The following is a 17498-nucleotide window of genomic DNA, read 5'->3' as shown; positions in this document are numbered from 1 at the left end:
TGCATTCATTCATTCATTCATTCATTCATTTTCTTTTCAGCTTAGTCCAGTTATTAATCTGAGGTTGCCACAGCGGAATGAACCACCAACTTTCATTCATTCATTTATTCATTTTCTTTTCAACTTACTCCCGGTATTAATCTGAGGTTGCCACAGCGGAATGAACCGCCAACTTGCATTCATTCATTCATTCATTCATCCATTCATTTTCTTTTCAGCTTTGCCCAGTTATTAATCTGAGGCTGTCTCAGCGGAATAAACCGCCAACTTACATTCATTCATTTATTCATTTTCTTTTCAGCTTAGTCCCGTTATTAATCTGAGGTTGCCACAGCGGAATGAACCACCAACTTTCATTCATTCATTCATTCATTTTCTTTTTAGCTTAGTCCAGTTTTTAATCTGAGGTTGCCACAGCGGAATGAACCACCAACTTTCATTCATTCATTCATTTCCTTTCAGCTTATTCCCGTTATTAATCTGAGGTTGCCACAGCGGAATGAACCACCAACTTTCATTCATTCATTAATTTCCTTTTAGCTTGGTCCCGTTATTAATCTGAGGTTGCCACAGTGGAATGAACTGGCAACTTTCTTTCATACATTCATTTTTTTCAGCTTAGTCTAGTTATTAATCTGAGGTTGCCACAGTGGAATGAACCCCCAACTTTCATTCATTCATTTTCTTTTCAACTTAGTCCCGTTATTAATCTGAGGTTGCCACAGCGGAATGAACCGCCAACTTGCATTCATTCATTCATTCATTTTCTTTTCCGCTTAGTTAGAGGTTGCCTCAGCGTAATGAACCGCCAACTTATAAAGCATATGTTTAACACAGCGGGTTCCCTTCTATCTGCATCCCATCCCTGGGAAACATCCACACACACCCATTCACACAGACTCATACACCACTGACAATTTCATTCATTCATTCATTCATTCATTCATTTTCTTTTCTGCTTAGCCCAGTTATTAATCTGAGGTTGCCACAGCGGAATGAACCGCCAACTTTCATTCATCCATTCATTTCCTTTCAGCTTGGTCCCATTATTAATCTGAGGTTGCCACAGTGGAATGAACCGGCAACTTTCTTTCATTCATTCATTTTTTCAGCTTAGTCTAGTTATTAATCTGAGGTTGTCACAGCGGAATGAACTGCCAACATTCATTAATTCATTCATTCATTTTATTTTCAGCTTAGTCTAGTTATTAATCTGAGGTTGCCACAGCGGAATGACCCACCAACTTTCATTCATTCATTTTCTTTTCAACTTAGTCCCGTTATTAATCTGAGGTTGCCACAGCGGAATGAACCGCCAACTTGCATTCATTCATTCATTCATTCATTCATTCATTCATTCATTTTCTTTTCCGCTTACTTAGAGGTTGCCTCAGCATAATGAACCGCCAACTTATAAAGCATATGTTTAACACAGCGGGTTCCCTTCTAGCTGCATCCCATCCCTGGGAAACATCCACACACACCCATTCACACAGACTCATACACCACTGACAATTTCATTCATTCATTCATTTTCTTTCTGGCTTAGTCCCTTTATTAATCTGGGGTCACCACAGCGGAATGAACCGCCAATTTATCTAGCACATGTTTCACGCAGCGGATGCCCTTCCACCTGCAACCCATCACTGGGAAACATCCATACACACCCATTCACACTCATACACTATGGAAAATTTAGCCTACCCAATTCATCTATACCACATGTGTTTAGACTGTGGGGGAAACCGGAGCACCCGGAGAAAACCCACGCCAACACTGGGAGAACATGCAAACTCCACACAGTAATGCCAACTGAGCCAGCCAGGACAATCCAGTTAATATAACTTCTTCCTTTCTGCTTTTACCACATACATTTTTATTTGTCTCTTACTTTTTAATTCTACATAGATGTCATCCCTTCTTATCTTCATTAATGAACAGTTTCACAAGTGTTTTGTGTTTATTTACTGTTGTGAATTCCATTATGGGATGTTGATCTCTGCCCTGTCGATTTTTGATGTTGAAAATTCAACTCTCCAGTTTAACAAAGTGAGTTTTATTGACATTTTAGTAGCTTGAAATAATGATATCATGAATAAGAAATAATATCTAAATAGTAAAACAGAAAATGGCAGTTAATTTAAAGCTTTTTTGTAGCGTAATATATACAACACCAACATTAAAAATGTTAATAAAAGTCACTTTTTTAACTTTTCAAGGTTAAATGCTGTTGTAACAAAGATCAATATCCCATAACGCAACTTAAAAGCATAAATAACAACGAGTAAATAAAAACATGAATCACAAAATACGGAAAATTGCTGATTAACCACTTACCGGTACCGGGTCCGTGACGTCATCGACTTTCGCTTTCAGATTTAAAGGGCTAGCGTTGCACCAGACCCCCGTAAGTGGTTTCGTTTGAAAGTGTAGAATCTATATTTTATGCACACATGCATCACTTTGGTTTTTATTCTACTATATAAAAGTTATTTACACTTAAATACACAGTATTTTGGATACCTAAGCTGTGTATTTTACATTGATTCATTTTCATATTTTTTATATGACACATGTACAAGTTATAGCTCAAATGGAAGCTCTTGCCGGTGCTCATACAGTTCTAGCATTCTTTTTACTGAATTATATTCATATGCCAAACAGTTGTTGAATGAATTGTGATGTTTATATAGTGCAGAAATGTAAACAATACATTTATGATCAATAAGCAGCCCCAGATAGCACAGACAGCTGTCATCTCTTACCTTATGCTGTGCGCTTCAGGGCCATTCTCCTCTGTTTTTGAGGTGATGTGCATAAGTAATCCTTTTATATGTCTGACGTGCTCCAAACACAGTGAATTATGTTTGATCAAACAAAAGAATAGTGAAATATGAAAGCAATGATCGCTCCCTGTGGCTTGTACAGCACCTCTCATCAGTTGGAATACAATAACTTTTGCATAGATTATGGTGGAGACATTTTTCTGTTTTCCTATGATTACAGACATGTGCAGGAACCACCAACATTAATTACAGCACGCTAGACCACACACAACCTAAAAGAGACACTTTCAAATATGAGTTTATTAAAAAAAATACAAAAAGCGCCTCTTTTTTAGTTGTTTATTACAACACAGATGACATATACAGTTATTTTAAACACTTTCAATAGTGTTTATGAAAATGCAAAGGGTTTTCTTTAAAATTATACCAAATTTTTGCATTTACACCTCTGCATGTGGATTTGGGAAGCTCTTAAATTTGGGTAGGCAAAATCCAGGCGGAAATACCAAAATAGCAGCAGAGTGTAAGTGGTTAAGATTATTTCACACTGTATGTTATTGTATGCAATAACCACATTTAACAGGCAGGTGGCAGTGAAGAGACACAGGAAGAACATATTAACTCCAAACTTCACTGAAACAAAATGACCATCACTTAGTGGATAAAGTAGGCAGACAAAAATATATCAGAAAGCCTGATATCATGCATGAAATGTTTCACATAAGGGGCGACACGGTGGCTCAGTGGTTAGCACTGTGGCCTCACAGCTAGAAGGTCGCTGGTTTAAGTCCGGGTTGGGTCAGTTGTGGAGTGCTAACTATGTGTAGGGTCATGTAGAGTTTGCATGTCCTCCCCGTGTTTCCCCCACAGTCCAAACACATGCGCTATAGGGGAACTGATGAACTAAACTGACTAGCGTATGAGTTGGGTGTATGGGTGTTTCCTAGAACTGGGTTGCAGCTGGAAGGGTATCCCCTGTGTAAAACACATCCTGGATAAGTTGGCGGTTCATTGCGCTGTAGTGACCTGTGATGAATAAAGAGACTAAGCCGAGGGGAAATGAATGAATGTGTTTGGTTACTGTAGTTTAAGTGACCTACAATTTGCCATGTATGTTATCACATATGCAATAACAACATTTAAAAGGCAGGTGGCAGTGAAGAGACACCGGGAGAAAAATATGCTCTGCAAAACCCTGAAACAAAAACTGAACTTTAAATTACAACCAAGACTTTGAGGATAAAGTAAGCAGACAAAAATACATTAGGAAGCCTGATTTCATGCATGTGATTACATTTCATTTACTCAAGAATTATTTCGACACGGTGGCTCAGTGGTTAGCACTGTGGCCTCGCAGTAAGAAGGTCACTGGTTCAAGTCCTGGCTGGGTCAGTTGGCATGTGAAGTGCCAACTGTGTGTTTGGTCAGTTGACATGTGGAGTTTGCATGTTCTCCCCGTGTTGGCGTGGGTTTTCTCCGGGTGCTCAGGTTTCCCCATAGTCCAAACACATGCGCTATAGGGGAATTATATATATATATATATGTGTGTGTGTGTAAAACTCTTAAAATGGGTGATCCTGTGTGTATGTCAGTTTATGTCTGTGTGTGCTTGTGTAAGTGTAATACTAATATATAATACAATTTTTTATCATCACCCATTCAGAGTTTTGCTTTTGTTTACGAATGCTCCAGCATACTTAAATACAGTAAACTGATAAACTGCATTTTATTTGTATAAATGTTTTTAGTTATTTTATTTTATTTATTTAATTTTCTGTTCTGTTATTACTATTAATGTATTTAATGATCTATTTTTGTATTGTTAAAATTATGAATGCACTAAAATATGTTTTTTTTGTATTATTATTAATATTAATCAATTATCTATTTTTGGCATTGTTATTATTATTACTGTATTTAACTGTATATTTTTGTGTTATTATTATTATTAATGTATTAAAATGTATATATATTTTTGAGTTTTATTATTATTATTTTAATGCTTTTAATTATCTATTTTTTGCATTGTTATTATTATGAATGTATTTAATTGTCTATTTCTGTATTATTCGTATTATTATAAATGTATATTTTTTATATTGTTATTAATATTCATCTATTAAATTGTATATTATGTATTGGTTTTATTATGAATGTATTTAATGATCTATCTTTTGCATTGTTAATATTATTAATGTATTTACTGATCCATTTTTTGCATTGGTATTATTATTAATGTATTTAATTATATATTTTTGTATTGTTATTATTATTATCAATCTATTTAATGATTTTGTTGAAGTTCTTTGTATTATTATTATTAACGTACTAAAATCTCTATTTTTGTATTATTTTTCATAGCATTTATTTATTAATTACTTATTTTTGTTAATGTTATTATTAATGTATTTAACTATTTAATTTTTTATTGTTATTATCATTATTGTATTAAAATATATATTTTTGTATTATTATTTTTAATGTATTTAATTATCTATTTTTGTATTGTTAATAATATTAATCTGTTATCTATTTTTGGTATTGTGATTATTATTACTGTATTTATCTATTTATTTTTTGTAATTGTATTATTATTATTATTGATGTATTTAATGATTTCATATTTTTATACAAAAATAAAAAATCAATAAATACATTAATAATAATAATACAAATACAAAAAATAAATACAGTTATTATTTTTAATGTATTTAATTATCTATTTTGTATTGTTTTTAATATTATTATTATTATTATTAATTTATTTATTGATTGATCTATTTTTTGCGTTGGTATTAATATTAATTTATTTAATCATATATTTTTGTATTGTTATTATGATTAATGTTTTTAATTATAAATGTTTTCTATTATTATTATTATTATTGTATTTAATTATCAATGTTTTCTATTATTATTATTATTATTAATGTATTTAATTATCTAGTTTTTTTGTATTGTTATTATTAGCAATATCAATGTAGATTGTGAATGTAAATCGATTGTTATCCCAGTCTTTTTGTGTAATTTTCAAAGTTATTAATGCCGTTCTGTTATTGTTCAAGGATTGACAGTACAAAAGTAAAATAAGATTGATAGACCTCTGAGAGGCGGAAGAAGAGTCCAGCAGCAGCCGCAGAAGTCTTATCGATTGCGCATGCGCAGTCTGCTTGTTTTTCCACCAAACGAGGTATTAAAGCAGAGTCAGAAGCAGAACTCAAGAGAGAGACCGCTGCATCTTCACATGCAGTTCCAGCACAACTCAATGAACAGCAGGCAACTATAGCAAATAACCTGCCTGCAGCCTTTCTGCACGGCAAAACAACCCTCACAGATGAGTAAAACAGCCGGGGTTTTTATTCTGAATTATCTTACAGCTGAGTAAGATCTTCATCATGGTGCTCGGGAAGGTGAAAAACTTCTTTGTCAGCTACGACTGTCTCAATGACAGCAATGTCCCGGTGTTTGCCAGTGGGGACTTTGTCTCAGGTCGGGTGATTGTTGAAGTCACCGGAGAAATTCGCGTTAGATCGTTAAACATCCACGCAAAAGGACTGGCGAAAGTTCGCTGGACGGAATCGCGCAGTGCTGGATCTAACACGGCATATACACGGCATTTCACCGAAGAAGTGGAGTATTTAAACCACAGAGATGTGCTTATATTACATGACAGAGGTAAGGAGTGTTTATTATTAATAAGTAGTCATAATATGTATGTATTAATGTGTGTGGGACTGCAGTGACAGATGTGTGCTCCTATTGTTTATATGTTATCTCTTGTAATTGTCAATGTATATACATATTAGTGTGTGTATATATGTATATACCTCTCATTAGTGAAATGAGAAACTGTAACATTTATTAATATGTTGATAGCCAATAATAGTTGCTCATTTACAATAATAGTTAGTCTAATATTTCATTTGAAACCTTAAGTACGTGAAGAAAAACACAAATGCTGAATGAGATTTTAAATTAATTGTTTAAAGTAGCTTAATCTGGATTTACCATCGTTTTATACGCGTTTGTTTGTTATAAAACACCAACCTATATACTGCATACCCTCCTGTCCAAAACTACCGTTTAACTTTAAACATTTTCCCTCGATGTCTGCTGTGCACGGTTACCGTGTTTACTCTTGTTTTATATTCATATCGTTGCGTTCGTGTTTGGTTTTTAGCGTTATAGTTTCTTTCATAGATGATTCTAGTAAGTTTGTAGTCTTTGTTCGAAGCGGTTTAAACCTGTTCAGAAACTGGTGTAGAGGGGGGTTGTGCTGACCGAGCCTCTGCTCGCGGATTGGCGGAGCGCAATCCTGTCTCTTCTCTGATTGGTGGAAGTGCTCGTGTGCCCCCGGTGATATCATATCTTTGCAGAAGTGTCAAGACTGCAACAACTTATCCGCAGCATATCAAGACTGATAAAAAGTTGGCAAACATGACATTTTTAAGCTGTCGCGTTACTTTAATTAATCGTATTTACTTAAATACACATTATAATCAAGTAATGGATTGTTTGAATGATTTATTTTAACTTATTTAGTGAAATCATATTGTGTTTTGGTTTTCTCCTGTCAAACTGAATTGAATGTACACACTGTGTAACAGCTATCACGTTAAAATATGTATTTTCTGTAATCAAGTATGTGTCTGTAATAAAATAAGTTTAATTGCATTTCATCTTTGTCTGTATTTCTTTAAGCGTGTCTTTGATTTTCTTCTTTACACCTCAACCCAAAGCTTAAACCACGCTGCAATACACATGTGGCTTCCTTATGGGGGCGTATTCAATAGGAAAAGACATTTCGGCTCAGCCAATCAGCAGCCGCCTAGTAATATATGCATGGGGAAATCCGGCTGAGAGCGGCTGCTCGCGCCGGTTCAGTCCGGTCCTCTCTAGCTGCTGGCTGCCTTCAGTGACACACAGACAGACTCAGTTATTTACAGCAGGCTGTGGAAATGCTGAGGTGGCGATAAAATAAAGGACAGAGATGTTACATATGCTTGTTCTTAAAAATGTGAATGAAAACATGTTTATGAATGTTATTTGGGACCAGAGTTATAAACAACAGTCTTGTTGGTGGAGGAGAACTAACAGAATGTGACAAAAATTACACGCACACAATGTTGGATTGTTGTAACTGGGTCAAATATGGTTTGTTAAGTTAAAAATGTAATTTGCATACACTCAAAACTGAATTATTTTTTTTTTTTTGCTATTTGATCAAACCACTTCTTTAAAATGAGCTGAAACAACACAATTCTTGAGTTTTTTTGTGACAACTAAATTGTTTTATGTTCAACCCACTTAAATTAGTAAAAACTAATAAGTTAATTGCTTTATATTGTCCCAACACAAGTTGATTTTGTGGAACCCAGAATTTTTTACAGTGTATAAATACAAAAACCAAACATTAACCAAAGATTGGGTTGTTTTTAAATTAAATTTAACTTTAAATTAAATTTCTATACTACTATTGAATTTATTTTTTGTTATAAATTGCATTATTCAAAATTAATAGTTATCTAATAATATGTATACTTCATTTAAGCTACAGTTAAAATCTAACGTTTGTGTTAGACTGATATTAATGACTAAATCCTACCTTAAATCTTAAATCTCATTGTATTTTACAATATAAATACAGTACGGCAAGAAAAAGGAAATACTAACTTATTGATTATACTTATATATATGCTTAAATATAGACACTTTTCTGTACAGTCCTTGATTGCTGAGGCCAAAAATTCATATCATATTTAATCATGATGATGTTTAAAGTTATTTCACTTGGAAAATGGACTGACACAGTTTCAATTTACAATAACTCATATGTTAAGCTGTTTTAAAACTCATTTACATTGTAAAAGTGCTATAGAAATAAAGAATTGAATTGAATTGAATTGGTTGTGTTTTGAAACAAGGGAAATAATGACACTGTGGGGTGTTTGTCTTGTGTTTGGGAGTCTTTTAGGTATTTTGTAAAGGTATGATATATTGGTATACCAAATTTTATTCTTTTTTTCTTGTAGATGACGACTGCTGCGATGAAGCCTTCACCGTTCTTCACTCAGGCCGCCACGAGTTTCCCTTCAGCCTTGAACTGCCCCAGACGTAAGTAACGCTGCTGTCTGAATATACACATATATAATGTATAATGACTGAAACGCTAACATTATTTTTTCATGGCTCCTTTCAGGCCTTTGGCGACGTCTTTTGAAGGCAAACATGGCAGCGTTAGGTACTGGGTGAAGGCAGAGCTTCACAGGCAATGGCTTCTGCCCATGAAGACCAAGAAAGAGTTCACCGTCTTCGAGCACATTGACATCAACACACCATTGTTACTGGTAAGACAGAAACATTTTAATGCCTAATCGTGTTTTAGTGTAAAACTAAACATTTGCGCAAACCGTGGCGTGATATTTAGAGGCTCAAATTAATTCAGAGGCCTTCAACGGTTTTCACATTATCACAGTTTATTAATTTAGGTTAAAATAGCATGGTTATACAATATGACAAATACCATAGTGTAATACTGTAGTGAAGTAGTTCAGTTAATCTGTTGTGGTGATTCTATAGTTGCTATGGTAACACAATGACTGTAGTAACATAAACAAATCCACCTGTTGCTTTGATTCTATAGTTGCTATGGTAGCACAACGACTATAGTAATATAAACAAAGGAATCTGCTGTGGTGATTCTATAGTTGCTATGGCAACAACGACTGCAGCAATATATACAAATTGATCTGTTGCTTTGATTCTATAGTTTCTATGGTAACACAACAACTTTAGTATTATAAACAAATTAATCTGTTGTGGTGATTCTATTGTTGCTATAATATAAACAAATTGATCTGTTGATTTGATTCTATAGTTGCTATGTTAACGCAACAAGTATAGTTATATAAACGAATGAATCTGCTGTGGTGATTCGATAGTTGCTATGGTAACTCAACGAACTAGTATATATAAACAAATCAATCTTTTGCTTTGATTCTATAGTTGCTATGGCAACACAACAACTAACGTAATATAAATAAATTAATCTGTGGGGATCCTATAGTTGCTATGGTAACACAACGACTATAATAATATAAACAAATCAATCTTTTGCTTTGATTCTATAGTAGCTATGGTAACACAGCAAATATAGTAATATAAACAAATGACAAATAAAGTAAAAATTGGATGTATTTTAGTATGATACATCACAGTTTACTGTAGTAAAACTACAGTTCTGAATGCCATAATATACACTTAATTATAGTATAGTGATTATTTACATTGAATCACTAAAGTATTTTTCATATTGGTCTTAATTATGTCAGATAAACTTGATAAAATTTGATGTTTAATAGAACCGATAATGATGAGCTGTTTAATTTAAGCACACTTGGATATATATGTATATGTGTTTATATATTAGTGCTGATTATATAATCACATACAAAATAAAAGCTAATATTTACAAACTAAATATTAGTGCGCACTGTGTATATTTTTGTGTATACAAATATATGCATGAATGTACTGTATAAGATATTTGGTTATATTGATATACGTAATACAAATTATATATATTTATGCTGTATATGTGTAAATGTATGTCTTTTGTATATTTATGTGTAGTATGTGTAATAAAAGCTGGTGTCTAAATTATTGCCTGCCTCCTCCACAGTCTCCCCAAGCTGGCACAAAGGATAAAACTCTTTGCTGCTGGTTTTGCACCTCAGGACCCGTATCACTAAGTGCCAAAATCGAGAGGAAGGGCTACACTCCAGGTAAGATAATGAAGACAGCTTATCTTTAAAAGCATTTTTAATTTGTGACACTTGTTCAGATTGAGTGAACATGCTTGGCTTTGTTTGCAGGAGAGACCATCCAGATCTTCGCGGAGATTGAAAACTGCTCTTCCCGCGTGGTCGTGCCAAAAGCAGCTCTTTACCAAACCCAGACCTTCTTCGCCAAAGGGAAGGTTAAGGAGATCAAGCAGCTCATCGCTAACCTGCGCGGAGATCCTCTCCATTCGGGAAAAACTGAGACGTGGGATGGAAAAATGCTGAAGATCCCACCAATATCACCATCTATTCTGGACTGCAGCATCATCCATGTGGAGTATTCGCTCATGGTGAGTCTACAAGGTCATACTCGGGTCAGGCCTGCACGATACTGGGTTTACTAATGCAACAGTATTATTTTTAGAGATATTTTTGCAGATTTGCATTGGGAAATGCTATTTTTATTGGTTATTTGTAAATTTTTATTTAATGACCATAGTAAAATAAACGAGTGGTAGATTTTATTCAGGCTTAAAAAACATTTTATCAGGATGCTAACATTTAGACTTTGTTTTTATGACTGCTACGAGTGTGATATTGCGTTTATACAACATTTCAACTATATATATATATATATATATATATATATATATATATATATRTATATATATATATATATATATATATATATATATATATATATATATATATATTTTTTTTTTTATATATATATATATATTTTTTTTTTTTTATATATATATATTTTTTTATTTTATTTATATATATATATATATATATATATATATATATATATATATATATATATATATATATATATATATATTTATATTTATATATTTATATTTATATATATATGTAACGGAGGCCAGCTAGTTGGTGCTGTGCAGGTAAACCTCACTCCTAAAGGCCATGGTCTTTAGCCTCTTTGTTAGAGGTCTTTAGCCTCTTTGTTATATATATATTAAATACACTCAAACCTTATGTCAAAACAAACTTTTATTTCGGATATGATCAATCTTTGCCCAGCACTAGTTAAAGTACTATAAATTGAGGATGCTCCGAAATGAAAGTTCTGAGCTGAAGACGGAAATTCTAAATGCACTTGGTTAAAAACCGTAACCAAAAAAGCTTTGTGGCAATTATTTGTTATTGTATTGAATAACATAAAGTAATTTTGTAAGAATTTTTAAATTGAACTGACCTAAATTATACTAATGTCAAAAAAGCCAGTTGAATAACCACATTTTATTGACAGTGAACGAGTTTTTCGGCTCATAATCTTGGCTATTTTTTTTTGTCTTTCAGCTAAAAAAATACCAAATATAGTGCATTCCTACTGTTTTTATTACATTTTTTTAAAGTAATGATAATACTAAAACATAATCAATATGTTTCTGATTTAATTAAATCTAATTAGGCAAAAAAACTATATCAAGGTGCAAACATTTAGTCTTCAAAATACTATGAATGACAGCAAACCTGCAAGTATTCTGTCTCTTGATTGGCTGTCATTATTTTCGTAACTCATTTTGACTCCTGCCATTAGTGTTCATTTATGGGCCTTTCTAGTGAAAAGCAGAACAGCGCCTACCGGGGAGGGGGGGCTAAAGATAGATATCCTAAATATCTGATTGATTAAATTTGGATCAGTAACCTATGCATGAATAAGAAATGTAATTTATTGCACCTCTATGTGAAACAGATATTGCATATATTATTATCAAGCTACCGATACTGTTTCGATATATTGTGCAGCTCTAATTTCCTTCACTGATCCATGATGTCTACAATGCAGCTAACCTCTCATTTCTCATCAGGTGTATGTGGACATCCCTCGAGCTGTAAACCTGACCCTAAACCTGCCGCTGGTCATCGGCACCATTCCTCTGCACTCTTTCGGCAGCAGAACATCATCCGTCAGCAGTCAGTGCAGCATGGCTATGAGCTGGTTGGGATTGCCTGAAAGACCCGAAGGTACGGCACTAATTGTTTTTGAAAACTCTACACAACACGTTCTGTAAACAGTAAGCTTTTAATGGTTTGTTTCTGCTCTAATATTGGCTTTCTTCTCAATTTTTCCAGCTCCACCAAGTTACTCTGAAATCATCAGTGACGAGGAGCGACAATGCAGCTCTGATCTCCCAGCGGTTAGAGATGAGATTGAAGGACCACTGTATGCTTACATTCACGAGTTTCGCTTCCAGCCTCCTCCTCTGTATTCTGAGGTGCGTTGAGTTTCTAGACCTCATACTTCATATTAAGAATGCACTAACATGAAATTTTGGCAGATACTGATAGCTCTTTAGATTTGGCCGATAACCGATATATTAGCCGATATATTAGCTGATATATTAACCGATATATTAGCTGATAAATATCTATCTATCTAATCTAATCTATCTAATATATCTATCTATCTAAATATATAAAATACTTATTAAAAACTCTTAATTTGCCAAGTAACAAATATATTAGCCGATAAATATTTAATTTTCTGCATGACTTTTTAGATTTGGCCGATGACCGATATATTAGCCGATACAAATAAATATGAATTTTTCTGCATGGCTCTTTAGATTTGTAAGATGACCAATATATTTGCTGATGAATATAATTTTTTTTTCTTTTTTCTGCATGTCTCTTTAGATTTGGATATAATAATAACAACCGAATAACAGATAACTCTGTATTCTGAGGTCCGTTGAGTTTCTAGACCTCATACTCTATATTAAAGTTGCACCAACATGGAATTTTGGCAGATACTGATAACTCTTTAGATTTGGCCGATAACCGATTATATTAACCGATATATTAGCTGATAAATAACTATCTATCTATCTATCTATCTATCTATCTATCTATCTATCTATCTATCTATCTATATAAAATACTTATTAAAAACTCTTAAAATTTGCCAAGTAACAAATATATTAGCCGATAAATATAAATATTTAAAATTTTCTGCATGACTCTTTAGATTTGGCAGATGACCGATATATTATCCGATACATATAAATATGAATTTTTCTGCATGGCTCTTTAGATTTGGCCGATGACCAATATATTTGCTGATGAATATCATTTTTTTTTTCTTTTTTCTGCATGTCTCTTTAGATTTGGATATAATAATAACAACCGAATAACAGATAACTCTGTATTCTGAGGTGCGTTGAGTTTCTAGATCTCATACTTTATATTAAGGATGCACCAACATGGAATTTTGGCAGATACTGATAGCTCTTTAGATTAGGCCGATAACCGATATATTAGCTGATATATTAACCGATATATTAGCTGATAAATATACACACACACACACACACACACACACACACACACATACACATACACACACACACACACACAATTATATATATATAATTTTCTGCATGACTCTTTAAATTTGGCCGAAAACCAATATATTAGCCTAAAAACATAAATATTTATAATTTTTGCCTGATTATGCATGACTCTTTAAATTTGCCAAGTAACAAACATATTAGCCCATAAATATAAATATTTAAAATTTTCTGCATGACTCTTTAGATTTGGCCGATGACCGATATATTAGCCGATACATATTAAAAATTAATAATAAAATATTAATATTTTTTCTGCATGGCTCTTTAGATTTGTAAGATGACCAATATATTTGCTGATGAATATAATTTTTTAAATTCATTTTTCTGCATGTCTCTTTAGATATGGATATAATAATAACAACTGAATAACCGATATATTAGCCAATAACTGTAAATCATTTAAATTTTTCTGCATGACTCTATAGATTTGGCAGATAATCGATATATTAACCGGTAACTATAAATATTAAGAATTGTTCTGCATATTTGCAAAATTAAAAGGCAAACAAAAGTGTACAACCGATTTTTTTTTAAAACCAATTCTTTTCTATGGCCACTTAACCAAAATCTTAACCGAACTTAACCAAAATCAAAATATTTGACAAATAATTTTTAAAAGTACCAGTAAACAAGCATGTGAAGTGGTTCAACCAGCGAAAATAATACATAGTTTATGTAGATATCAGCCTAATTTTATTGTTTTCAGTGATAATGATAACTAGACCCAGACACAATCTGCTGAAACTTTTGGGTGTTTTTGTGCAGAATGATTTTGGGAGTGACTCAAACCTTAAAACATTGAATAAAAACTTTAAACTTTTTACCTTTTATTTAAGGTTTGCTGTGCAAATCCAATTAGATCCAATTGTTTGATAAACAAATAATCTCTCATATAATATGTCAACTAAAAGGCAACTTTTACAAACTATATTGTAGACAAATCATATAAACATTTGCATATTAGTTAAAACAATTCCTGAAATTTAAATATAAAAACTGAATAAATATACATTTACACAAGTAGATTAATATATTCAACGATAAGCTAAAAAACCTGCGTGCTCAGATTCCATGTGGGCCTAACAAAACATTAAAAATAGCAATTATCAGCCGATATATCGGCCGATGTCCACCGATATATCAGGCATTTACAGTTAATGACGTGCTAAAAAAATCTGCACATTCAGATTCCATATAAGCCTAACAATAACTTTAAAAATAGCATTTATCGGCCAGTATCTGTGTATAACCAAACATATCTGGCATTCATCATAGTTTATTGCTAACCCATTTAAATTCCTTTATCATTAAACATTTTTCTTTTTCCCTGATAGGTTGATCCCCATCCTGATTATGTGTGCGGATCGATGGACAGACGACCAGACAATTGTCCATCCCGCTGAAGGAGTGACCACGCCTGACCAGCGCAGTCAGGGATCAAAAATCTCCACAAACCTCCACCCGAGGTTTGTTCTTCCTCCATGAGGAGATGCGAGCTGCCATTCTGATAACACAGATGGAAACACTCCCAATCTGGGTCGAGTCAAAAAAGCTGCTGAAGATCTTGATTGACCCTTCCCTCTCCATCGCCGGTGATCAGGGCGTGCAGACAGGAATAGTCGGAGTAAAACTGTGCCCTTGACACTGAGATGCGTTAAAGAGAACACGGTCCAAATGCAAGAGTAAATTTGGATGTGATTTAATGGTACCAAGAGCAACAAATAACCCCCGTGCATCCTGCATCCACTCCAGCAGAACATTTTGTCAGTTGTTTTCATTTTGTCAATCGTTTCTTGCAAGAGAAGTGGCTTTACCACATTGATTTTTCTCAAAACGTACTTGAGCATGTTGAAAAATGTGGACATGGCAAGATTATTGGTGGGATTTTTGACACGCCGTGTTGCCTTTTTGCTTGAAAGAAACTGCGAAAGCATCAAAAACGGCACTTGGTACCAATTCAAGTGGCGAAAGAAGAGAGACCATTAACTGAGGACGCTCATCGAGATGCAAGACATTCCTGAATCAGTCCTCCAGCTCTCGCTGTTACAAAAATATGCAGAAAGCTGCACTCCAGGACTCTTGGATGAGCCAACTAGACTCGCAATGTCTTTGACCTAATGGCTTTTGATCTGTTTTTGTTTGACGACAACAAGCACTTTTCACCAATTGCATTCAAAGTGTTGGAAGCTTGGCTAATATGTCTGACGTTTACGTGTGATTTAGATATGTTTGTTTACATAAACACACTGTTAACAAACTAGAATCACTAGCTACGCTTCTGAATGAATAAAACCATCATTGTGGCCTTGATGCAAATCCATGTTTGTGTTTTCAGAGTTTAAGGCTGAATTTGTGCGCTCTGCTGATATTTGCCTATTGTAAAAAGGGACTTTTTGTGAACTGTATGCATCTTTGTATTGATGTTTGTGCTTGATTCACTGATGAAAGTTGTCACTTTTGTTTTAAGATACTCTGAGAACATTCTCAAACGTGCACTTCCAGGGAAATAAATAACCCTCACAGAGACTAGATATATATCATGCATACTGCATACCGGAAGCAACGCTGCTCTTCAGACAGGCAGAGCTATTAAAAATGGCTTCCTTTTTTCCATTTCAGGGCTTGATGGGTGTGAATTTTAACATGAGAATGGTGCAATATCCACTGTGTTTTCAGTGTGTTTCCACATAGTTTTGTATTCTTGGCTTGTTTCTAACTTTTGTACCATTTTGTAAGTCATCTATGTTGTCTCACAGCAAAAAAAATGAACATTTTGTCTGTTTTTGCTCCAACATGTTTAAATAAACATGCCATTTGATACAATTAAACAGCAGTTTTGCGTTCCTTGCATCAAAAACATTCATTTTTATACAAAAAGACGAAGACACATTTGGCAAACAGTGTTTCTGCATGTTCAGACAAACCATCATGATTACTTATATATTATCATCCCACTTGCTTAACGCTAGTAAAAAATACAAAAAACCCAGACATGGTGGTTACATCATGTGCTGTAGCGTGTCTAGAGTTGTGACCTGAAGGTGTAAATGTAAAACATGTTGGTTGAATATCCTCAGGCAAAATCTTTAAGCAGTTTATTTTGCAGACTTGTGCAAGTTGTCACTTGCCCCTACATGAAAAATAGGCCTACTAATACTATAGTACTCATCCATTCCTTTTCTTTTCGGCTTAGTCCCTTTATTAATCTGGGGTCACCACAGCGGAATGAACCGCCAACTTATCCAGCATGTTTTACATAGCGGATGCCCTTCCAGTCGCAACCCATCACTGGGAAACATCCATACACACTCATTCCCTCACATACACTATGGTAAATTTTAGCATACCTAATTCACCTATACTGCATGTCTTTGGACACCAACATGGAGAGAACATGCAAACTCAACACAGAAATGCCAACCGACCCAGCCAAGGCTTGAACCAGCGCCTAGAACAGAGCTACCCAGTGCTCCACCGCATCGCCCACCAACTATAGTCATTTATAGTAAATATTAGAGTGTTTTAACCATATGACACTGTGGCTCAGT

General features: G+C 33.9%; 1 protein-coding gene across 1 annotated transcript; it reads left to right on the top strand.

The window, feature by feature from the left end:
- Nucleotides 1-6031: 6031 nt before the first annotated feature.
- On the top strand, nucleotides 6032-16778 carry arrdc3b (arrestin domain containing 3b). Its single transcript, NM_001004605.1, is given in 8 exon segments — nucleotides 6032-6461; nucleotides 8819-8900; nucleotides 8986-9133; nucleotides 10468-10570; nucleotides 10661-10917; nucleotides 12406-12562; nucleotides 12671-12813; nucleotides 15285-16778. Coding segments are annotated over 8 exon segments (1239 nt in total). The 5' UTR covers nucleotides 6032-6181; the 3' UTR covers nucleotides 15354-16778.
- Nucleotides 16779-17498: the final 720 nt, after the last annotated feature.

The sequence above is a fragment of the Danio rerio genome, chromosome 10 (genome assembly GCF_049306965.1).
Source record: "Danio rerio strain Tuebingen ecotype United States chromosome 10, GRCz12tu, whole genome shotgun sequence".
NCBI lineage: Eukaryota > Metazoa > Chordata > Actinopteri > Cypriniformes > Danionidae > Danio > Danio rerio.
Note: the sequence above shows the minus strand (reverse complement) of the source record. Positions and strands in the feature narration are given on the sequence as shown.